Source organism: Schistocerca gregaria, chromosome 5, assembly GCF_023897955.1.
Source record: "Schistocerca gregaria isolate iqSchGreg1 chromosome 5, iqSchGreg1.2, whole genome shotgun sequence".
NCBI classification, from domain to species: domain Eukaryota; kingdom Metazoa; phylum Arthropoda; class Insecta; order Orthoptera; family Acrididae; genus Schistocerca; species Schistocerca gregaria.
This window is the reverse complement of record NC_064924.1, coordinates 594,152,592-594,178,512: the sequence shown is the minus strand read 5'-3', so window position 1 is coordinate 594,178,512 and position 25,921 is coordinate 594,152,592. Positions and strand designations below refer to the sequence as shown.

Below are 25,921 nucleotides of genomic sequence, written 5' to 3'. Positions count from 1 at the left end.
ATGAATTTGGTGTCTTCATGTGCACATAGACGCTCGTGAAATGAATGTTTTCTCCATACAACAGTAATTTATGTCTACTTTGATTTATGATATCCTAATATTGTTAGAATTTACACTAACGAGAGGTGAAGATAAAAGGACAGTTTTACGTACTAAATATTTCACATGCATTTTGAAAAGTGGTATCTTAACATATCGTTAAGTACTAAATTTAGGAAGAGTTTCATGGCAGTTGCCTATTATTGAATGCAATTTTAGGGTAGTAAACGAATTAAATCCATGCAATTAGAGAAGCAACATCAACAAAGATAGAAAATTCAGCAAATTAGCTTGTGTCTTTTCATTATACAGTAGAAACAATACGTGAGAAAATTTACAAGAGATATAGGTGTACTTGGCTTGGAAATTATTACTTCTATGGTGAACGCAACATCCCTATGCCGGTTACCCGTTGTGTTGAAGTGAACGTTTAGTTATTCTATGCTGCTTCGATTATATGAATATCATGAATGGCAGTGACTGTCAGGATGTGTGTTAGTCGCTCGTCAGCCATTAACCACATAATTTGAGCTGCTGCTAGAGATGCAGAACACGCTGGAAAGGGCTCGTTAGAGCAGCTCGTGTTACTTGCGGTCTTTAGTTTTCTTGTTGAAATGAAATATCACGTAGTTGTTCAACACGTCACAGTTACAACGGTTCTTGCCTAAACTATCGGCTCTGCGATCCAGAGGTGACCGGCTCTGCACCAAACGGCATCCTAAACCATCACACCTTGCACTGGGGCCGTGGGAAGACGACTTTCATTCTGGGACCATACCCCTGTAGAGACGTCATATACATCTACATCTACGTGATTACTCTGCTATTCACAATAAAATGCCTGGCAGAGGGTTCAATGAACAAACTTTAAGCTGTCTCTCTACCGTTCCACTGTCGAAAGGCGTGCTAGGAAAACGAGCACTTACATTATTCTGCTCGAGCCCTGATTTCCCTTATTTTATCGTGTTGATTATATCTTCCGATGTAGGTGAGTGTCAACAGAATATTTTCGCAATCGGAGGAGAAAACTTTTGATTGAAATTTCATGAGAAGATCCCGTCGCATCGAAAAACTACTTTGTACTAATAATTGCCACCCCATTCGCGTATCATGCCTCTAGTACTCTCTCCCCTATTCCACGATAAAACGTCCGTCGTGATATTGTAGGAAGAAACGGGACTCTCTTCAGCCACTCTTCAGTCTAGCGGTGCCATTTGTGCGCCACCGTTGGCGCACTTATCACTGAATGCGAAACTTGATACCTAATGTTTCACTATATACAGAGTGTAGCTGGCCTCACTGTTACCTACATTATGCAAATGCGTTTAAAAGCGTAGTACAATGCGTGCCATTTTGTTGTTTGTTGCGCGTCAACGAATTGAAGTTGCTGTATTAATGGCTGTTAATCTGTGCTTTCACCAGTAAGAATTGCAGGCACATGAGCACTATGTCATCAAAAGTATCCGGACAACCCAAAAGTAAACCGTTTTGATATTAGGTGCATTGTGCTCCCACCTACTGCCCAGCACTCCATACCAGCGACCTAAGTATTCATCAGACACCGTGAGAGAGCAGAATGAGGCGCTCTGCGGAACTCATGGACTTTGAACGTGGTCAGGTGACTGGGTGTCGATTGTGTCATACGTCAGTACGCGAGATTTCCACACTCGTAAACATCCCTAGGTCCACTATTTCCGATGTGATAGTGAAGTGGAAACGTGAAGGGACATACAGTCTGTTGACTGACAGAGACCGCCGACAGTTGAAGAGGATCGAAATGTGTAATAAGCAGACACCTATCCAGATAATCACACAGGAATTCCAAACTGCATCAGGATCCACTTCAAGTACTATGGAAGTTAGGCGGGAGGTGAGAAAACTTGGATTTCATGGTAGAGCGGCTGCTCTTACGCCACCCATCATACCGATAAATGCCAAACGACGCCTTGCTTGGTGTAAGGAGCGTAAAAATTGGACGATTGAACTTCGGAGGATCGCTATTTGGAGTGGAGAATCACGGTACACAATGCGGCGATCCAATTGGAGGGTATGGGTATGGCGAATGCCCTGTGGAATTCACCTACTAGCGTGTGTAGTGCTAACAGTAGAATTCGAAGGCGGTGGTGTTATGATGTGGTCATGATTTTCATGGAGGGTGCTTGCACCCCTTGTTGTTTTGCGTGGCACTATCACAGCAGAGGCCTACATTGATGTTTTAAGCACCTTCTTCCTTCCCACTGTTGAAGAGCAATTCGGGGAATTCGATTGCATCTTTCAGCCCGATAGAGAAGCTGTTCATAATCCGCGGTCTGTGGAGAAGTAGATACGCGACAATAACATCCCTGTAATGAACTGCCCTGCACAGAGTCCGACCTGAACCTTATACTACACCTTTGGGTTGTTTTGGCTTGCTGACGTCGTGCCGGGCTTCGCCGACAGAAATCGATACCTCTCCTCAGTGCTGCACATCGTAAAGAATGGGCTTCCGTTCAACAAGAAATCTTCCAGCACCTGATTGAGCGTATGCCTGTGAGAGTGTAAGCTGTAATCAAGGCTAATGGCGGCCCAACATCATACTGAATTCCAACATTACCGATGGATTGCGCCACGAACTTGTATGTCATTTTCATGTAGATGTCCGGATAATATTGATCATATAGTGTACATGGTAATCAATTATGGTATTACATCACCACAGAAAACCTGCTGATATTTATAATAGAATACGGCATATCCTTAGACTGCACTACCTTCCTTTCACTGACGCGTTTCGATGCTCGGTTTGTTGTAATAATTGGGGATATACAATGCCTTTTACTTCCATATTACATGAAACGTAGTTAACCTGTATCATAACATTATATAAAATGTGTATATCTGTGATATGTATAGTTTTATGTTAGAAGTTGTGTGTATTGTTCGTTGTTGTTTCCGTCTGGTGCGTGATCGAGGAAGCTGGAGCAACAGCGGCAGACTTGCAACTACACTCCTGGAAATTGAAATACGAACACCGTGAATTCATTGTCCCAGGAAGCGGAAACTTTATTGACACATTCCTGGGGTCAGATACATCACATGGTCACACTGACAGAACCACAGGCACATAGACACAGGCAACACAGCATGCACAATGTCGGCACTAGTACAGTGTATATCCACCTTTCGCAGCAATGCAGGCTGCTATTCTCCCATGGAGACGATCGTAGAAATGCTGGATGTAGTCCTGTGGAACGGCTTGCCATGACATTCCCACCTGGCGCCTTAGTTGGACCAGCGTTCGTGCTGGACGTGCAGACCGCGTGAGACGACGCTTCATCCAGTCCCAAACATGCTCAATGGGGGACAGATTCGGAGACCTTGCTGGCCAGGGTAGTTGACTTACATCTTCTAGAGCACGTTGGGTGGCACGGGATACATGCGGACGTGCATTGTCCTGTTGGAACAGCAAGTTCCCTTGCCGGTTTAGGAATGGTAGAACGATGGGTTCGATGACGGTTTGGATGTACCGTGCACTATTCAGTGTCCCCTCGATGATCACCAGAGGTGTACGGCCAGTGTAGGAGATCGCTCCCAACACCATGATGCCGGGCGTTGGCCCTGTGTGCCTCGGTCGTATGCAGTCCTGATTGTGGCGCTCACCTGCATGGCGCCAAACACGCATACGACCATCATTGGCACCAAGGCAGAAGCGACTCTCATCGCTGAAGACGACACCTCTCCATTCGTCCCTCCATTCACGCTGTCGCGACACCACTGGAGGCGGGCTGCACGATGTTGGGGCGTGAGCGGAAGACGGCCTAACGGTGTGCGGGACCGTAGCCCAGCTTCATGGAGACGGTTGCGAATGTTCCTCGCCGGTACCCCAAGAGCAACAGTGTCCCTAATTTGCTAGGAAGTGGCGGTGCGGTCCCCTAAGGCACTGCGTAGGATCCTTCGGTCTTGGCGTGCATCCGTGCGTCGCTGCGGTCCGGTCCCAGGTCGACAGGCACGTCCACCTTCCGCCGACCACTGGCGACAACATCGATGTACTGTGTTGAGCAATTCGGCGGTACGTCCACCCGGCCTCCCGCATGCCCACTATACGCCCTCACTCAAAGTCCGTCAAGTGCACATACGGTTCACGTCCACGCTGTCGCGGCATGCTACCAGTGTTAAAGACTGCGATGGAGCTCCGTATGCCACGGCAAACTGGCTGACAGTGACGGGGGCGGTGCACAAATGCTGCGCAGCTAGCGCCATTCGACGGCCAACACCGCGGTTCCTGGTGTGTCCGCTGTGCCGTGCTTGTGATCATTGCTTGTACAGCCCTCTCGCAGTGTCCGGAGCAAGTATGGTGGGTCTGACACACCGGTGTCAAAGTGTTCTTTTTTCCATTTCCAGGAGTGTAGATACAGCTTCTTTCATAGATGGTCGCCTTAAGCGCAAAGCAGACGGCTGTGGCAAGCTGAAAGACATCGTAGGAACAGCGGCTTTTGTTATGATTAAAAAAGAATGTAGTCTTCACAGCACTGGCTCGCACTTATACTTGTGAACAACCAGAGTTCGCCGGCCGGGGTGGCCGAGCGGTTCTATGGACTACAGTCAGAAACCGCGAGACCTACGGTAGCAGGTTCGAATCCTGCCTCGGGCATGGATGTGTGTTACGTCCTTAGGTTAGTTAGGTTTAAGTAGTTCTAAGTTCTAGGGGACTGATGACCTCAGAAGTTAAGTCCCATAGCGCTCAGTGGCATTTGAACCATTTGAATTTGAACCTGGTACTGCATTGTCGACACGAATGTATTTTGGAGAACGTATAAAAACTGAACAGAAGATATTATTAATGGAGATTTATAACATGTGTTGATTAATTTCTTGTTTGCAAGCGCGTTGGTGCTAATGATACAAAATGCATTTCAACCGTCAGCTGTTTATTATCCCATTAGTCATTACCGATTTTGGTAATTAACCATCATCCAGGAGGTAGAGTACAACAGCTCAGTAAAAAACATAAATTCTCATCATGTTAAACCTTTTGCAGATCAAGTTACTGAAGAGAAGTCCAATCATTAATTGAGAAAGGTAGAGAAGGAATGAGGTGGTCTATCTTCGAGACTGGCCGTTTTCGATGAAGTCACTTGGGGTTTTGGAGATGTTATAACCTTCACCTTCAATTCTGAAAGGCAGTTACATGTTCTTGAAGTGGTCTAGAGTTTGCAAAAGTAAAAAGTTTTCGTAACTTTTGACACTGACGTAATGTTAGCTTAGAGATGTGAGTTAGGTAGCGGTGCTCTTGACATTAATTGCCCGTGGTAATATCGCTGGTTGAGCTAGTGATGGTTGACAGCAACTGTTGACCTGAGAAAATTACGTCAATGCCTCAGATTGTGAGCAGATTTATTAATCACAGTCACATAGTTACTGCCCGCTGGTTCTATTAAACAAGAACCTGCAAAGAGGAAGTATTTCTTTGGAAGATGCGACTGTCATTTCGACCCAGTCAGCGTTGGTAGAAGAGTTTGGAAAATATCGTAAGGTTCAGACCTTATCTGGACAAAGTTATTAGCTCGAGTGAAAACTAGCTAAGAGAACTGAAAGACTAAACCGATGAACATATAGCATTAGAGCTGCTAAAACGGTTGGAAACGTATTGCTATTGACGAATCACACGGTAAGGTCGATTGACGACCACGATGAAAAAATAGCATCTCCGCGTCGATCCTATGCGCAAGTAACATGCAAAACAGTCATTTTGACAGAGACATACGAAACCTTATGGTACTGAATCTTACCTGATTTTAATAACCTAAGGCATAGATTAACGCGTTTACAAAATGCCATAGCGATTTCGGAAAGTTACAGTGAATTTCTGTGCCGGGGGAAAATAGATAACAGAGTTTTGACAAATGTTATTTCTGTAGAGATATATGGTTTCACACTTAGCAATGAAGGGAGTCTCTCAACATACTCATAGTCCACAAACGTAGGCTCGTTGCATAAAACTAGTTGTATAATATTAGAATTTCCAATTCTAAACACATATTTTAAACTATAATATTATCTGTAATTAAGGTGCAGGAAGAACTTTAAGTATTAGTGAAAGACTATTATACATACAGTGTTAGTTGCCGTACAAAATGTATTGAGGTACTACGCAAATTTTTTGTTTATGTGAAACTTTTGGCACCTGTTGTCTGTGAACCAAACTGACAATGAAATCAATATCAAATTGTAATCCTTCTTAGAATCATCATGCTGTTGATTGTCAAACTCAATATTTAGAATATTATGTTGAATACACTGGAAATCACAACTCTAAAATCGGTTATTGTCCAGTAAGAACCCAATGGTACGCACGGAATGCATTGTAAGAAACTTTAAATTTTTATATTGGCATCATTGTTTGTTTTCTTAGTAAGCATCAGGTGTCAGAAGAAGATCCACATTGACATAAATTACAAGAAAGATTCGATAAAGTCAATACAACGCCTTGTGCTGTACATCAACATGTCTCTCATTAAACATATTACGTTTGTTGAGAGACATCTTGTAAGAATAAAAAAAGTCTTGACATTTTTCAATACATTGTGTTGTATGGTAAATAGCATTTGTGATGTTTTACGTACCTCCACCATAACGTCGTGAGCGCACCAACAGTATATGAATAGCTGTAGTATGAGCTCAAACATATACATGCAAACTTTGAGCACCGAAGAAAAGTCCTGGACATTCTGAAATTAGTCATAAGTTGAGTAAGTGTTAGATTTGTGCAACACCTAATAATAATAGTACAAGTGGTTAGAATACTCAGTCACGAAATGATTCTGTAATATAATAATCGGATGATTTACTTACCAATGCAGCCTGGAACAGATTCACACAAATGACCAACGTTCCCGCCGAGAACTGAACGAGGACAACGAAGTTGACGGTTTGCTCCAGATCGTTCATGAAACTGCAAACCGAATGAAAAAAATTCGGTTCTGGTAAAAAGAACACCAAAGCACACCTTTTCATTAAAATTAGCTGTCCTATGTCTATGGTTGTAATTGGTGTACAACTTCAGATACCAATCTATCGCAAAACAGATCGCCGATCTGCTACTTCTGGCAAAGAAAATTAGCCCCACCGTATCGTAAGCAGATCATCGCACACGAAAACCAAGACTGTTACAGTGAAATGCACCTGAAAGTCAGCAAAGATCTTTAAAATATTTCCTGAAGCACTTTATATTTTTGTTTGGAATCTGTAAGTTACTGTGTGATATTAGTGGACCACTGACCCAGTAAACGATACCAAGTTGAACCACCAGCAGCAGATCTCGTAAACGTATTCAGACTGAACAGCAAGAGATGATTACGTAGTCAATTACGGCTCACGTCATAACGGCTAGTTTTTCAGCTTTCTCAAACTTTGAAAATGTATTCGTGATATGATGTCATCAATTCTGTACTCTTCGGGACCCTTGAATGTGATCAGACCGCTCCATGAAAGTATGAAAGCGATGTAATGGCCTTAGGCTCTTTGCTTTTCTCGAGACGTGGTCTCTCTGGATCTCGAAGAATTTTCCGGCCTATAGTGAACTCCAGGTCTCTTCCAGTCTTTCCAAATTTTAGAGCAGTAAGCCTTTTGTAGGAACAGATGATGCAGTTAACATTCAACGCACATACCAAAAGGAATTTTCTACTAAGAACTACAGATTCAGATCGTTAGGCACCATTGCAGAGATTTAGTGAAGGGAACGTTTTCAGATGAGTTACCCTCAGCCTCTAAATTGGTGGTAATTTCTGTTGCACTTCATGAGGCCCATTTAATTCGAAAAAAATTTCTGTATAGCCTTTGGGGAAGCAACGTTTCTACTTTTTTGTGTAAGAAAAAGATATACATGTGAAAATACACTCACCTTATCATCTCTTGGTGATCGATGATGCAATTGCGGAGTTCACTGTACAATGTGACTTCTTGCTGTTGAACAGGAGTTTTTCTAGAGACTACATCTCTGTTGAAATCCATTATTTTCCTTTCACTTTCCTCAGCAGATGAGCCATTAAGGGCAGCGTTTTCTTTTCGCCCAACATTGGCAACGCGGTTATTGAGAATCTTAAACTGGCCGGCCAGGTGAATCATTAGTGCACCGAAGAAGAGGTCCAGACCCCAGCTTGCGAAAAACCAGTACATTATGGTGAGGCACTGCAGGACGTAGCCAATTTCGAAAAGGGGTGACTTCTCTTGCCGTATGCCATACCACTCCACCACTGGAAGGGTCCTTTCTGTCTCTCCAGTGTCCATCACGAAAGGCAGCACAATCCAAGGCACCCCAACCAGATTTCCGTATGTCACAATGATGTAGGTAGAGTATTTATTCAGTTTGCTTGTTTGAACCAAAATCGACTTTGAATTTAGATTTGGATCGGTAATCCGCTGTTGTGAAGCGACCAGTGCGTCTAGTTTGTTAACGAGCATGTAGTACTTCGGCTTGTACACGAAGAAATGAGTCATTTTAATAATTCCAGCTGTTATAGACGTAAGGTTGCAGAAGACAGCTGTTATCATGTTAAGGTTACCCCAGTAGTAATATAGCGACATGGAGTCCAGTGCGAATACAGCCCACTGCGTTAAGTATATCCAAGCAGTGTAGATGGCGAATAGACCATATGGACGCGTTGGCCATAGACCAGCCACTTTAAGTACACCAATATTCACGTCGAGCACAGAATGTGGGCCAGGCAAGGACGTCAACCTCTGGTCTGGTTCTACGGACATGTTCTTCATATAAAAGAGGATGTCCTGCGCAAGAGAAATGTCATTAATTAAGGAACTGTTGTTCAATTGTACCAGGTGGGAAAGCTGCGAATGTTACATGTCGTACTCCTCTCGAAATGAATTACGCTACGAGCAAGTAATAGTGTACACATTTCTGGACAGAACGGCATCAAGAATGTCTAACAGCCTCACTTGGAATGACAGTGCAGATAATATATGACTTTATTTTAACTGTAAACTGAGGAAACACTAAGAACTCAGAAACTAAGCTACCTTGATAACTATCATTATTGGGAATGAAAACTTGTCAGAAGATTATTCCGCAAAACGTCGATCTCCTGAGCGTGCGCCTCCAACCTCTTGCGTTATGACTCAATGAACTAAACACATCCCATGAGAATAAGCCACTGATCGTTTTGAAGCGTATCACATCGCGTAGAACTTGGACCAGGAAGTAACGTGATCCTTCGCCACTGACTTGTAACGTTGGGGAATATGTGCCAGTGGGCTGTATAGGATTAGTTCAGTAGGATACGCTGACGTACAGACGTGACATAGTGGCAGAATGAGCTTTATTATTTGCAGTCCACACCCACAACTGTTGGCGTTTCAACGAAGTCTGTGCACCGTGACTGCAAGATTTGGTGTACCACTTGCACCCTTAAGAACAGTGATCGTATAAAAATGCTAACTGACAGGGTCCAAAGGCCAATGTCACGTCTTGTTGAAGCTAATCGGTTTCAAACCTTACAGGAATTGCTGTTTTTAATGATTTACAATCCGTCTCAAGTACTTCGCCAGCGATATTTGTGAAAACAGCTGCATGAAATGGACGTTTAGAGTCAGGTATTTTGAATAGAACTACACTTTTTCAGTAGGCGAAACAACATAGAAGCCACAAACATGAAGTGACATGGTTTTTAATAATTCAAATGAAGCAAAGCGTATAATGAATCGAGGGCCCAACTCGTAGTATAAAAGGCAGAGGGCGAATGATGTAGTTCAGACGAGTGGTGATCTTTGATTTCGTGCCATGATTGGGTTCACTCATCAGGTTTTCGTGAATGTGAACCAGAATATTTACTTCAGTATTCTCGGTGACGTGCCCTTTTTTTTTCGTCTTCATGATGAATATAATGCGGATTTTCTAAAGTTGGTGACAGCTGTTTTCATAGTGCTCCACACCCACGTTTATTGTTTGACGATTGCTCAGGCACCGTATCGTACCAGGACTGCCCCGAGAAATCACCCTATCACCTTCTCTCAGAAGAAAGTAGGACTACTTGGAACCATAAGTGAAAATTAGCAGTCAATAACGCCGGTGAATAGTCTCTCTCGGGATGTAATCAACAATCAAGGGATACCGATGGCCACGACACATCTGAAGGAACTTGTGAAGTCGTTGGTACACGGCAATTATTAGGATAATGTCTCCTGTTAGATGTTTTTTTTTAATTATCCTTAGAAGGAAAAATTTCCTGCTGTCTTATTTTCCTAAACTTATGTTGCTGCTGGGCTCCTTCTTGCGTAAATGATGGCGCAGTAATTAGGCTAACATAGACCCATACCAACGCAGCTGTGCAATCGTAGGCAACACACGAATTGTACAAAGGCGCCCTAGTAGCCAGGGATAGGTACATAAAAGTGCAGCCATCTGAGGTGTACCTCAGCTTGCTACTGCTTCTAAATCACTAAAGGAGTGCTACGGCGCTGCCGACTCCACAACAGCTGTTGCCATCTTGTCGCGCGATCGGTACATGACTGCTAAACGACAAGGAACTTTATGTTTTCAATCTACCGATTGTCTCTTATTTGCACTCCAGGTGTTTAGTTGTTTGTGGAAGCAAATCACCCGTGTCTACAACCCCTGCTGCATCGTTTCTCTACGGTGTTGTTGCCTTCAGAAAAACCCCTGCAGGATAACTGAGAATCTGTCGTGACACCAGACATGTATCGGCTATCCTCATGCATGCCTGTGATTGCACAGTGTCACGGCTACTTGCCCTGTATTGGCACTATTGCGATTCGAGGACGAGCTTGCCCAAAATGTAGAAAATGTGATTTCCTTACACTACATTCATCTTGTATTAAGTCATTTCTCAATGTTCAGCTACAGTATTTACTCGTTACTTGTGCAACCATAGAAAATATCTGTTCTATACTCGTCGTTTGTGTCATCATATTTTATAGGCGTACGAAGTGAAGAGCTTCTTACTTGGCACTTCAAAGCTAGTCAGTATACTGCTATGACGCAGTAGGTTTATCTAAACTTCTGTTCCTCTGTGGTGAAATGATAGCTGATCTTGTCAGGTCACAGGTTGCTGGTGCATGCGAATGAAGGATCCATGTAAACCAAAGTCAGATAAACTCACTGGAGGGAATGTCAAGCCCTTAAAAGAGTACGCTTGTCCATTATGGTGCTTGCATTAACCGTGGCAGTGAAGTGTCTAGCACTTGCTAGAGTGTTTAACGGAATCGGCCCATCAATATGCGCCGTGACATAATGGCTGCAGTAAGCTACCGTGTTTCGTCGTGCACACCTCTACATAATAAGGGTTCCTGATTTGTTGGTGTATCAACTTGAAGTACTGAACGTGTCTACAAGGAACGCTGCAGCTCCCACAGCCATACAAATCTCAGTAAAAGCAGTAGTCGTAAATAGATCAGATCTCAACTTTTTCACTCCCAGTGGTTTTCATAATCGACAAGAAGTGCTGGTGTCAAAAAAATGGTTGAAGTGGCTCTGAGCACTATGGGACTTAACTTCTGAGGTCATCTGTCGCCTAGAAATTAGAACTAATTAAACCGAATTAACCTAAGGACATCAGACACAACCATGCCCGATGCAGGATTCGAACCTGAGACCGTAGAGGTCGCTCGGCTCCAGCCTGTAGCGCCTAGAACCGCACCGCGACCCCAAAACTTTTGAATGGGCCAACAACACATAAACTTGACAATAGCGGAGATCTGCGTTTCTCCTTGCTTATACAACTTTCAAGTAATTTCCGGGAATTTAGCCAGGTAACACTTTCAGCGACCGCTGATATTTTGGCTAGAGAACACCACGCCATTTTCAAAGCAAACTGCAACGGACAGGCGACGTACATGCAGATTTAGAACCTCGGTTCTCGGACTGATGCTGAAAGATAACACACACACCGATCACAAGTACCACCAAAGATGACTAAAGTCAGACCTATCGATAGTGAGACTATGAACTCGCAGGTGAGGTAGTTTTGACTCTGTCCCTCTGGTTTCTTTCCAAAATTGTTCCGCGTTGTTTCTATCCTTGTGTACATACTTATTATGTTGTAGTTCAGTACGAAGTCTGCAGTGATGCACTGATCCACTCTGGTATATCCTTTACTAACGTCATCAAATCGGAATAAATCCTGCAACCCATACGTACTGTATTTACCTCTTAATCTTCCTCAACAGTTCTTAACCGCAGCATATGTTACGTTATAGAACTGATTGTTCCTTGATGCTGAATGTTTCAGTCAAGTTCCACCAAGAATTTATTTTCTGCTACCTCAATAAAGTATCTCATCGTTAGCCCATTACCCAACAAATCTTCGAAATTCTTCTGTTTAAACACATTTCACAAGCTCCTGCTATATTGTGTATTGAACTACAAATCGTATGCGTGTTATATCCGTGCAAGGCTACACACCAGATACATACATCAAGAAAATACTCCATAATACGTAGATTTGTGTGCTAAGTGAAGCATGTCAGTAGATATCTCTAAAGTTGCCTGCATATCTAAGAGTTAGCTCACAGGAAGATACAACAGTATCATGGGAAACCAAGTAGAAGGTCGCAGATTCGAGCAAGATGGGGTATTGCGAGATAAAGTTGTGAGAAATAAGTGGATAATTCGTTGTTGTTGTTGTTGTGGTTGTTGTTGTCTTCAGTCCTGAGAATGGTTTGATGCAGCTCTTCATGCTACTCTATCCTGTGCGAGCTTCTTCATCTCCCAGTACCTACTGCAACCTACATCCTTCTGAATCTGCTAAGTGTATTCATCTCTTAGTCTCCCTCTACGATTTTTACCCTCCATGCGGCCCTCAAATACTAAATTTGTGATGCCTTGACGCCTCAGAACAAGTCCTACCAACCGATCCCTTCTTCTTGTCAAGTTGTGCCACAAACTTCTCTTCTCCCCAATCTATTCAGTACCTCCTCATTAGTTATGTTATCCACCCATTAATCTTCATCATTCTTCTGTAGCACCACATTTCATAAGCTTCTATTCTCTTCTTGTCCAAACTATTTATGGCCCATGTTTCACTTCCGTACATGGCTACACTCCATACAAATACTTTCAGAACCGACTTCCTGACCCTTAAATCTATACTCGATGTTAACAAATTTCTCTTCTTCAGAAATGCTTTCCTTGCCATTGCCAGTATACATTTTATATACTCTCTACTTCGACCATCATCAGTTGTTTTGCTCCCCAAATAGCAAAACTCCTTTACTACTTTAAGTGTCTCATTTCCTAATTTAACCCCTCAGCATCAACCGACTTGATTCGACTACATTCCATTATCCTCGTTTTGCTTTTGTCGATGTTCTTCTTATGCCCTCCTTTCAAGACACTGTCCATTCCGTTCAACTGCTCTTCCAAGTCCTTTGCTGTCTCTGACAGAATTACAAAGTCATCGGCGAACCTCAAAGTTTTTGTTTCTTCTCCATGTATTTTAATACCTACTCCGAATTTTTCTTTTGTTTCCTTTACTGCTTTCTCAATATACAGATGGAATACCATCGAGGACAGGCTGTAACCCTATCACACTCCCTTCCAAACCGCTGCTTCTCTTTCATAACCCTCAACTCTTATAACTGCCAATTGTGGTCAGAGTCCACATCTGCCCGGAAAATGTCTTACAATTTAAATCCTGAAACTTCCTGGCAGATTAAAACTGTGTGCCCGACCGAGACTCGAACTCGGGACCTTTGCCTTTCGCGGGCAAGGGCTCTTTCAGGAGTGCTAGTTCTGCATGTTTCACAGAAGAGCTTCTGTAAAGTTTGGAAGGTAGGAGACGGATACTGGCAGAAGTAAAGCTGTGAGTACTGGGCGTGAGTCGTGCTTCGGTAGCTCAGTTGGTAGAGCACCTGCCCGCGAAAGGCAAAGGTCCCGAGTTCGAGTCTCGGTCGGGCACACAGTTTTAATCTGCCAGGAAGTTTCATATCAGCGCACACTCCGCTGCAGAGTGAAAATCTCATTCTGGAATTTAAATCCTGCTTCCAAAATCTCTGTCTTACCATTATATAATCTATCTGATACCTTCTAGCATCTCCAGGATTCTTCCATGTATACAACCTTCTTTCATGATTCTTGAAACAAGTGTTAGTTATGATTACGTTATGCTCTGTGCAAAATACTACGAGATGGCTTCCTCATTCATTTATCTCCCCTAATCCGTATTCACACACTATGTTTCCTTCTCTCCCTTTTCCTACTTTCGAATTCCAGTCACCCATTACTATATTTTCGTCTCCCTTCACTACCTGAATAATTTTTTTTATCTCATCATTCATTTCATCAATTTCTTCATCATCTGCAGAGCTAGTTGGCATATAAACTTGTACTACTGTAGTAGACATGGGCTTCGTGTCTGTCTTGGCCACAATAACGCGTTCACTACGCTGTTTGTAGTAGCTTACCCGCACTCCTTTTTTTTTTTTTATTCATCATTAAACCTACTCCTGCATTACTCCTATTTGGTTTTCTATTAATAACCCTGTATTCACCTGACAAAAAGTCTTGTTCCTCCTGCTACCGAACTTAATATCTAACTTAAACCAATCCACTTATCTTTTTAAATTTTATAACCTACCTGCCCGATTAAGGGATCTGACATTTCACCCTCCGGTCCGTAGAACTCCAGTTTTCTTTCTCCTGATAACGACGTCCTCTTGAGTAGTCCCAAAACGACACCATCATCATTTAATCATACAGCAATTCGCAGTATCAGCACAGCAAGGCCGTTTTGGTTATTGTTACAAGGCGAGATTAGTCAATCATCCCGACTGTTGCCCCTGCAACTACTGAAAAGGCTGCTGCCACTCTTCAGGAACCACACGTTTGTCTGGCCTCTCAACAGATAGCCCTCCGTTGTTGTTGCACCTACGGTACGTCCATCTGTATCGCTGAGGCACCCAAGCCTCCCCACCAATGGCAAGGTCCGTAACTGGTAGTGGATGGTATAAGAAAAGAGATAGTCACAAGGGTACCAGATACAATGACATAATAGTAAGTACAGAAATCAGCAAATGCCTAAAAGAAGTGAAAGTAATACCAAGCATTAGTCTCGACGGGACTGCAGCTTGTTGGAAGCGACACTGAAGAAATTCATAAAAGGTACATACGAAATAAAAACAGCCAAAAATCAAGTTCTTGGAATTGGTGCATAGAGAAATCCAAGAGATATACATCTGGAGATTACGACACAGTTTCATAAAGATGAGACGAAGAATACACAGGAAGAATGTTTGAGGTTCCAACTGGCTCTAGTCCGGGTAACACAAGCAACATGTGGCAGGACATCAAGAACATTCATGAGCCAAAAACTTCAGGGTTGAATGAATGAACTGCTAAAGCAATCAAGAAGAAGTAGAATGCAGGACCAGAATGTTTCAAGAACAGAACGCACATAACACATACAAATAGAAACGACTAAGCAGAGCAGCAAGGAATAATAAAGCGTCGACTAACATGGTGTCTTGAGGAAAGTCCACAAAGTAGAAGAGAATATTAAGCACGTCAAGAAGATATTTTACTGAGTATTTGGTAACAGAAGGAAGAAAAAAGAAAAACTTCAAAACTCATCATCAAACATGAAAAACCCGTATGAGAGGAAGAAGAAATTTTGGAAGTAAGTAAAGAATGCTTCACAATATATAGGACAGGATTAAACAAATGCACGTGATGAAATAAAGAAAAGAAACAACACAGTCACAGAGGAAACAGAATGACATAATCTGAAGAATTTGTACGGAGAGAAATCTATATTAGAATTGGGAAATAGCAAAGCTGCAGAAGTACATGAGATCACAGTGGAAAATATTAAATTTGCCGGATCTATTGTTGTTCGGTGGCTGTATAGAACAATGAGGATACTATGGATATATGGAAAGATTTCTGATGTTTCCACAAAGGTAATTATTACACCTGTCTTCAACAAGGCGCTCTGTGAAAATTACAGAGGAAAAGCACTATTGTGACACCGCATGAAGATTTACAGAAAGATAATTTTTGCAGATAATCAGGGATAACATAGAACCACATTAGAGATTTACTTTAGATGTTATTTATCCAAACAGATGGGTTGTGTAAAAGAAATTGGAATTGGAGAAAAACATCGCAGTAGCATTCCTAGACATAAAAACGACTTGTGACGCTGTTACGAGGAGAAACAAATGTCAGGGTGTGAATGTACTTGGAAATGTCAAACGGAATGCTACTGAGAATCAGAAACGTTGCCAAAAATCTCTGAATTGTGATTAGATGGCTAAAAATCTGACTGACTTAGAACGAACAGAGAGGAACGGCAAGGAAGTGCAGGGAGATTTGGCAAGGGATAGCAGCAGATGATACGAAAGTCATAGTAGATGCAGATGATATGATTTGCGAAGAATATGGGCGGAAATTGGGGAAACAATTAAATACCTGTAAGTGAGAAATTGAATAAGTAGGCACGGAAATAAGTTCAACAAAATGTGGAGTAATCAGCAGGAAAAATTAGAAAGCTGAGGGATGTAAGTTGTAGTCGATAACTTATTAAAGACTTAAATGGTTACAAATATCTGGAAAATTAACCGAGACTGGGAGCATCAAGGATGAAATATCGGAGAGACTAGAAAACTACTCGAAATTTTATTATTGTTGGTGCTCCCGAAATCACACATAAAACTGTCGATTTTCGTCCGTTAAGAGCGACGTATTGAGTTTTATCAACAAAGGACTCCTGAATGCAATCGCAAATCTAGTCCAGTAATCGATAAGCTCTTACTCATTTCACTAAATGACAGAGACGGTGCCGAATGCCCTCTGAAGTGAAGGACCGCGGCATCAACCAGAGAGCTTGTGATATCACTGTACGTTGGGAGCCTCGACCTGGCCGTTTCATAGGTCCCGGCTGTGTGTACAGCATCACGAAACACGTATCTGCTTGTGAAGACTGCGAGAAGAATCGACGATACCAGATGACATTGGACGTCATCATATGGTCCAGGCTCCTAGCACGTTGTGGTGTGCCATTGGGCACAAAAGACGATCACACCCGGTTAATTTAGCTGCTAATTTGAAATTACTCGCTACATTTATGACTCGTTATGCCCTGTGGCTCTACGCTTTCTTTCAAGAAGGTGATGCAAGGCATCCATGCTGTCCTGATTATCTCAATACAAAAGGTGTTCGACCGTAAAACTAGGCAATAGGCGGCCGGGGTAGCCGAGCGGCTCTCGGCGCTACAGTCTTGAAACGCGCTACCACTACCGTCACAGGTTCGAATCCTGCCTTGGGCATGGACTAGTGTGATATCCTTAGGTTAGTTAGGTTTAAGTAGTTCTAAGTTCTAGGGGACTGATGACCTCAGAAGTTAAGTCCCATAGGGCTCAGAGCCATTTGAACTAGGCAATAAGTTCACCTGATCCCCACATACTGAGGTATGGTCATAGATGCCGAGAGACTGCCTGTCTGTCCCTGTGTTTGATGTACTGTGTCACACAAATGAAGCAGCATTGAGTGACGCGCCTGTGTCTGTTATCCACGCTCAGTTAGTTTCGAGACTCAGTTGGGGAGAGCCACTCTTGCTGGATGAGGTGGCAGTCACGTGGACTAATTTGGGCACCCTACTCTTCTGCACACTACACGCACAAAAAAAGTAAATCGCCGTTATTCGCAGGTACCGCATTGGCACCTTTGACACAGTGCTAACTAATATCAGCTACTGTCAGTTGTTTGCTGGCGTCGTGTGCCGTAGCGATCGCTTCCCACGGAGTGACGTCAGTCGGTGAGTTGTAGCGTCGACTGAGATGGACCTGTGGAGAAACTCTGCGGCGGCTGATGCACTGCGGTGCCCGGGGACCACGGGCTCTCTCCAGCCCCTGGCCCTGGCCACTTTGCCATTCCGAACCACTCAGACGCCTGCCTCGGCGTTGCTGCTCTCCTGAGAGCGCTGTCACTGCAGGAGGGGAAAGTGCACGTATACACATCAACGAGTACACCACGCAAGGTAGCCTCACTTACGTTGTCGATCTTCCTATCCTCACAGAAGTGATCGAAATTTTTAGAATACCAAATATAACTCTATTTAGAGTTTCCGCAGTAGCCTGTTTTTCTTCTGCGATCAGTCACAGGAAGAACCAAACGTTACAACGAATAGAAAAAAATACGGCCGTTAGTTGTGTCAGACGTCAGAATACTGTAGAATCTTGGACAATTTGTTTACCTGCGCGTATTATGACGTTCAATGTGATCGAAAATTACTACAGGAATGAACGTGGGATTCGGCAAATAACGATCTTATGATACGCATTTCGCTATTTACGTCCACGAGTCTACTCAGAAAACATCGTATGCACGTTTCCTTGTCGTCTAGTAGAGGTTCGAAAAAGTCCTGCATTGTCTCCTAAAGTATTAAATATTCGATCAACTTTTTTAACAGGTCTGTGGAGTAACCAGGAAACAGAACAGAGCATAGGCAAATACACAGATGTAACAGTAACGCCGTCAGTACCGCAAGAAAGTGTCAAATGATGTTCATGGTACACAATGGTTAAAACTGAAGGTTGCGGTTCAATGAATCTGCTGAATATAGAAAAGTCGCAATTGTAGTAAACTGAATAATACTGTAGAGAGACCTGCAGATATTCGACGTGTTTTACATAGATATTTGACCCTCAACATTTAACAAATACACTGTCAGGAAGAATAGAAACGACATGCCACGAAGGAATTGTACTACTCTTTGGGGGAGGGAGAAGGGGGGGGGGTTAAATATGTAGACGTGATGTACATGTACAGGCGGATGTATAATTAAGAGAAATTTGATGATTTGTTCAAGAGAAAGAGCTTCACAAATGGAGTAAGTCAATAACGCTTTGGTCCAAGTAAGCACGCAATTATTCGATTGCCCTTGATTAGAAGGGTGTTTTGAATGTCCTCCTCAGGGATATTGTGCTAAATTCTGTCCATCTGATGCGTTAGATCGTCAAATTAAGAAGTTGGTTAGAGGACGCTGCCCATAATGCTCCATTGGAGAGAGATACGGAGACCTTGGTGGCACAAGTGGAGTTTGGCAAGCGCGAGCACAGGAGTAGAAACTCTCGTTGCGGTCTGGGGGGCATTAGTTTGCCGATGTCTATGTCCTAGAGGCCTCGTCGTCATAGGTAATATCGTCGACTTACCGTTGCGCTTTCATGGTGCCGCAGATGACGGACAAAGTGGCCTACTATGACAAGAAATGGCAACCTTGACCATCACTCTCGGCTGCTTGGCGCATGGTGGCCAATAATAAGGTTGGCATCCCACCGTAGTTCGGGGCGTCCCCAGACACTTCTTCAGCCTGCAATCTCAGTGACTGGAGTGATGAGACCCACTTCGAAATTAGCCCCTATGACTAGCGAAGACATGTCTGGAGATTCGCCAGACAGCAACGGGATACCAACTTGAATATGGCTGCTATACCTCCTGACAGTCAGAAGTGATGATGTGAGGTGCTGCTTCTTCTTACAGCAGGCTCCTTAGGTTTTCATCCGAGGGCCCCTACAGCACAGCGGTGCATCGAGCTATCTCGGTTTCCGTTTTCCTCGTGGCAAAGCATCATGGGCTTACATTTCAGCAAGATAATGCACGCTCGCTCACGGCCAGTTGAGTACTTTTACAGCATTATGGGCCGGACCCTCCAACCATCTCGGTACTTTTATGATATAACGCGCCAGTTGGACGTAATTTTTCGGGAATCCCTCACAAGGTTGGACAAGCACTCTGTCAATCAACACCATACCGAATAATTGGTTTCAGAAGGGCCAGCAGTAAACCGATGCGTTACTGACTTGCCCAGTTTGTAAAGTTCTTTCTCTTGAGTAAATCATCAATTTCTTTCGGAAATTTCAGTCTTTGTTTTTCAGTATATGTACATCACATCTGGCGACTTCCATCCCGTTCGAATATTTCCTTCCTGGTGCGTCGCTTTTGGTTCTTCCAGAGCGTATAAAGCAAAAAATAAAATAAAAAATAACCAGAAATACAATAAAAGACTGATATGAACACATACAAGAAGAAATGCTTCTCATGCAACTGAAACTTAATGTACTACACATAAGTCATACGACCAGATGCCCTGTATGCCATGGAATGTCCTTCTATGAACTGGAGATGTCAGATAGGAAAATTGGAAGCCATAGAGAGGAGAAACCTCAGGAAAATACTAGGACCGGTAGAAGACGCTGTGGAATTCAGAAGGCGGAATAACTCGGAGCTCTACGAACATATCGAGCGGCTCTCTGACTGTACAAGAAGAAGAAGGGTAGCTTTCTATAGCCATGTTACAAGATTTCCTCCAAGCAGAGTGACCAACCGTCTGCTCACCTTCTTGCTAAACAAGAAGGTTCGCACCACTTGGCTGACAGAAACCGAGAAAGACGTTAAAGAATTGGGAATAACTGATCTCCAGATCAGGCAGTCTGTGAGACACACCCTGCAGGAAGTCGGAGGATTTCAGGAAAAGCCTCGGAGAAAAGATACCCCTGGACAGATGAAAGGAAGGAATTACACCGACAGAGGATGCGACAGTACCGGGCAAATATCAAAGCCCAACAGTTGAACAAGCGTGTTCCAATGTAGGCCCATTCGGAACAGGAAGAAGAAAAAGAAATTATCAGTAGCAAGGGGGCGCTTAGGGCAGTGAAACAAATTTCATTACATACACAACACGTGTATTGACAGTACGAGAAATATTCTAAAATATCGTAAACGTGGCCACTTTGCAAGTGCCTTCGCATGTAAAACTGAACTTTTAAATATGAAGTTAGAATTACCGAAAAACTTTCCTAAGGGAAGTTTTGAGGAAACGGGAGAGAGGGATAACTTTGTTGGAAATGGATTTAGTGAAGTGACGTGAGAGGATAGAGGATATTTTATGCCTATACATGTACACTAACGTCAGCAAAATCGGCGAATTTAGCTAACTATTTTTGGCACTGGTATGTTGGGAAAGTAGGTAACATATTGTGTTCCTAAATGAAATACTTGGTTTCCTTCTAACGAATCCAACGTCTACCACCGCTCTGTATATTATTTGTCCACATTGCAGTATGACAATGATGAAACAAAGGAAATGTTTGAAGATTAATGATAGTACGGTTTCGTATGGGGCAGCAATCTTACAAAATTAAGTGGGATGGGAGAGAGTAGAAATGTTTTGAGCACAGATAGTGTAGGTAGAAGGACTGAACATTTCATATCAGAAATCTACATCTACATCTACGTGATTACTCTGTTATTCACAATGAAGTGCCTGGCAGAGGGTTCAATGAACCAACTTTAAGCTGTTTGTAGGAACAGGTTACTGCGATACATGCTATAGCATACAGATTACTACACTGGGAGCTGTAGGTGATGAAGCGGTAAAACAGTACAAGGAACAGAGATAACGAATTGGGTGGTTTTTGGACATGTTCATGAAGTGCACAGCGTTTACTGCCGGAGAAGATGGTGATACATATTGCCAGGAATAACTTACATGTGGTAATCTCATTTCGGCATTTCGATTTTCTTTTTCCCCTTCAGCATGAAAACAAAAAGCTCTCTTTCTCTCTCTCTCTCTCTCTCTCTCTCTCACACACACACACACACACACACATACACAGGAGCGTGTGCGTTCGATGACCACCTGAAACGTTATGACCAGATTGGATGCTGTCTGAAAGTGCTTAAGTAGCTTAAGTACTTGGAGCAGAGATAAATGGCGAATCATTGTAACGACAGGCTGCAAATGGGGAAAACCAATGACTTGAACGGCTTTTAAGCATGGTGGTTGTGGTGCGGAGTCGGAAAACGGGCCTCTCGGAACGCAGGAAGATGGTCGTTTGTTTGCTTACCGTTGTGAGCATGAATGAAAAATAGTTGAAGGACACCGGTCACGATGATTTAGCCGATCAAAGTCGTAATTTGGCGAAATTTAAGTATAGACATCGTTCTTCACATATATCAAGGAGAATGCGCGAAATATGCAAGGTGTGCAACATTAAGTGATTGTCAGCATTGCGTACTTTGGTACTGATCTTACACTTTAACGTGACCCTGAGCGGAGGACGCTCGGAGCGTAAACTGGCGATCGGATCGTAGCACACTGGCTGCTGACAACTTATAGATTATAAAAGAGATGAATATGTAATGGCAGAGGTGACAAAAAATTATGGTCAGTTTCTAGAAGGTCCAGGTACAACCCCGTCGCTCTTTTGTGTAAGTAATATTAACAATCACTACACACAACATTACACAGAGATGAACTCTATATTCACAATGGTTATGGTGAATAATACTGTTTCGTGGTTAAGGTTAGCGTGACAGAGTTAAGCATAATCTAATTAATAATAATGCTGTTAATACAAATGTAATGGAAACGTTGCATGTAAAATATGGGTGAAATGGAATGTCCCTATTTTATCCAAAACAATAATTAGATCCTGTTTATTCAAGAAAAAGTAAATGATAACGTCAACATACAGGAGCGGCACGAAGTTAGGGACGAAGTGAAAACGTGCCATCAGTATAACAGTCAGCTGAGAAAACTTTTAGTTTCAGTACTCTCGACGGTGAATGTGAAGCCACGGAATGTCGTTCTGTGCAGAATAAATGACCCTTTTTTTTTTACGGGCGAAATAGCATACGAGTGATAGTTTCTCTCACTCTTCTTCTCGTCTCAGCTGACATGACTGGATCTTCAACTAACGATAACTGTATCGGCATGTAACATATTTTTTTCCTCTCGAATGCGACGCGCTAAGTAGCTAGTGAGCATGTGACATCTGCGTCAGCGGCTTCTACCAAAAATCGAGCGTCTATGAACACTAGGTTTGCGTTACTCAGTTTATCTTCTCAGTCCGTAGTAAGAAATATATTAGACGCTATGTGGTATGCAAAGCACCGCATCTTCAGGCGACGAGTGGCCTACCGGGACCATCCGACCGCCGTGTCATCCTTGGTGGAGGATGCGGATAGGAGGGGTGTGGGGTGAGCACACCGCTCTCCCGGTCGTAAGATGGTAATCTTGACAGAAGCCGCTACTATTCGATCAAGTAGGTCATGAATTGGCATCACGAGGCGGAGTGCACCCCGAAAAATGGCAACAGCCCATGGCGGCCTGGATGGTAACCCATCCAAGTGCCGACCACGCCCGACAGCGCTTATCTTCGGTGATCTCACGGGAACCGGTGTTAATGTGGTATGCAGAACATCCAATTTTGACATCTCTATAAATGTGATCACTGACACACTTTGTTTTCGGGGATGTAGAGGTCAGTGTTAGTCACTAAAGCTAGCTATCACGTCTGGTGTAATACACATTGTAACAGAAAAATAATTAGAACAAAATGAGGACCCCCTAATTTCATTTCTCTTTAGTGACATCACAGGTGAAAATGGGAATATACTCCCATAGAAGATAAGAAATAATGAAGAAAGTAGGGGTGTGCATTGTACCATTTCCAACATCAAAAAGGGAGACTGTGAAAATTACTGGCTTTTCTGCGTAACAGTAACAAAGCTGATTAAAACTGTGTTCTTTACAAGTCTTGGAACACAAAGAAAAATACTTGTTTCTCATGTGTGACACTGGACACATTCTGTAAAGATTGGAGAGCAGTAGAGAGGTAACGGGGATGGTAATGATGTGAGGGCAAGCTGTCGATCGTGCCTTAGCTAACTCGGTTAGTATCCCTCGAAATGCATTTTTTCGAATTTAACTGCTGGCCGTGCAGGCAGATTTAATCTGTCAGGATGTTTCAGTTCATCCCATATTACGCTACAAAGTGGAGGAACCTGTCCGAAAATAACGGAACAATTGATTTGGAAAAAAATCATGTACACCGATGCAGAGGGTACTGCACGAGCTGATTCGACTGCTGGAGTGAAACAACGAACATGGCCCGATACTTACGTCTAAAAGCCACCGTACCGTCACCCCATGTTCTAAACACTGTAAGCTGCTTATATGGTACGGTACTGCTAATTACAGTTTAATAAATGTCGATCGACCTCCCTTTCGGAAACCGGCGCCGTGCTGAAATGTCGAAACATTTGGCACCTGCGGGCACCACACAGGACGTGCGGGGCACAGCGCAAACGCTCAGAAATGAATAATTGGTTGTGCGACACACGACATGTGCCAATCAGCGCGCAGTATTAACGTGCCCCGAACAACGATCTGTTTGATACCGCACGCTGCATAAGTCATCTGAGAGCGGAACGGCAAGCCCCGTATGTAATGTTTGATGTCGCTGGCGAACGCAGCCCGGCCGGTGTAGCGGTGTAAGCTCCGGGTGACGACGCTGCTACGAAATTACGGGACACGCAACATGTCTGCTACGGCAGGCTTGCGTCACTCGCCGCAGGCGCTGTGAGCCACACTAATTCTCCCACGCGCATGGAATATTGCCGGCAGGAAACCGTGCTAGCTCGGTGTTCGCTTTGGAGGGTACGAGATCATCCGCTACGGGAATTCCTGAACGTTCCCTCGCGCTTTGTTAAGTAATTAGTTCCCGCTGATGAGACATTTACGAACACGAGGTCCCTACTTGGAACTGGCTTTTAGAGAGAAATATACAACATATCCAATTTCTAATGTTCAAAAAGTGCATCAGCACACATTTTAGAGTTTTTAATAACTTCTTATATATCTCCTACCTGAAAAGGAACTAAAAAAATTTATGAAAAGGAACTAAAAAAATGTGGTAATTTAATCTCAAAGATACAAGAAGAAAATTTGTTCGACTGTCATACCAGAGTAATAACCTAAAAAATTTTTTGTCATTGAGAGGCAAAGGACTAATTTCGAGATTATTTTATTACATCTAGTTTTAACTACCCTTTTTGTTCTGATGTGCTGGCGTAAAAACGTACTGTATAGTTTCATGTCTATGTGTGTGTTAAATGAAGGTGTTAAACGATGAAAAATGTGTTTTATAATTTCCGTCAAGATCAAGACTAAATCCCCTACCAATGGAGTACAAATTATTCTGTTAATTCGAGAAGCCGAATTTTAGATGGAGGCGACGATCTTTGCGACGGCGCTGCTCAACTATAGAGGTATGTGATTGTGCTCACTACTTTCCTTATGTGGCCGCTAAGATTAATTTCGATGTGTTTTTGACGAGACATTCAGAACCTGCGATCTTCCTTTTCGTATAAAAATAGAAGGCCGATTGAAAAATAAATATTCTTAAATTTAAATAATTACAATTCTTTTACGCAGGCCACGGGAATGATAGAACGTACGTGCCTCTACCATGGTTGTACGTTCGCAATCTCCGAGTGTGTTACGACGTAATTATTTTACACAAAAAAATTAAGATAGATCTTTCTCATCAGATCGCAACCACTCGTACGCGAATGTACGTACCCTCTGAATGTGTCTAGTCAGTCGTGCACATTGTGCTAAAGCTTTTCTGTTAATATTCTGTGGATTGCATCTCAGCAATTAATTTTTGTTTATCCCGCAAATCGCACTTCACGCGTTGTATTTATTACGCAAGTTTCAAGCTCCATTTAATGTCAAAAAATTCCGAAGTATGGCTGACTAAGCAAACCACTACAAAAATTTCATGTCTCTACAACTACAATCACAAAAAAAGTAACACAGAGAGAGAAAGTACGTTACATACCTAAGAGAATGTCCTTAACTTCAAAAATCCTGGGTCCAGAACTTATGAGGTGTAAGGAAACATGTTGTGATTTTCCGCAAGTAATACTGTCTACTTATTAGTGCGTTTTACGGTTCATTAGTGGAAATGCGAAACTTTGAAACAGTCTTTATGTTTCCGTGTACGTTCCACAAATGTTCATTGAATAAAAACCGATAATTGTATTGTTACAGGATAACCGAATACGAATTTTTGTTTTCAGTTACTC

The 25,921-nt window shown here is 42.9% G+C and overlaps 1 protein-coding gene across 1 annotated transcript in view; it reads right to left on the bottom strand.

The window, feature by feature from the left end:
- Positions 1-23,972, bottom strand: part of LOC126272937 (odorant receptor Or2-like) — a 33,510-nt gene extending 9,538 nt beyond the window's left edge. The window contains exons 1-4 of the mRNA XM_049976235.1: positions 23,952-23,972; positions 7,919-8,802; positions 6,871-6,970; positions 6,642-6,746 (exon numbers count right to left, since the gene is read on the bottom strand). Of these exons, the coding sequence (XP_049832192.1) occupies positions 6,642-6,746; positions 6,871-6,970; positions 7,919-8,787 (1,074 nt within the window). The 5' untranslated portion in view covers positions 8,788-8,802; positions 23,952-23,972. The remainder of the gene's footprint in view (positions 1-6,641; positions 6,747-6,870; positions 6,971-7,918; positions 8,803-23,951) is intronic.
- Positions 23,973-25,921: the final 1,949 nt, after the last annotated feature.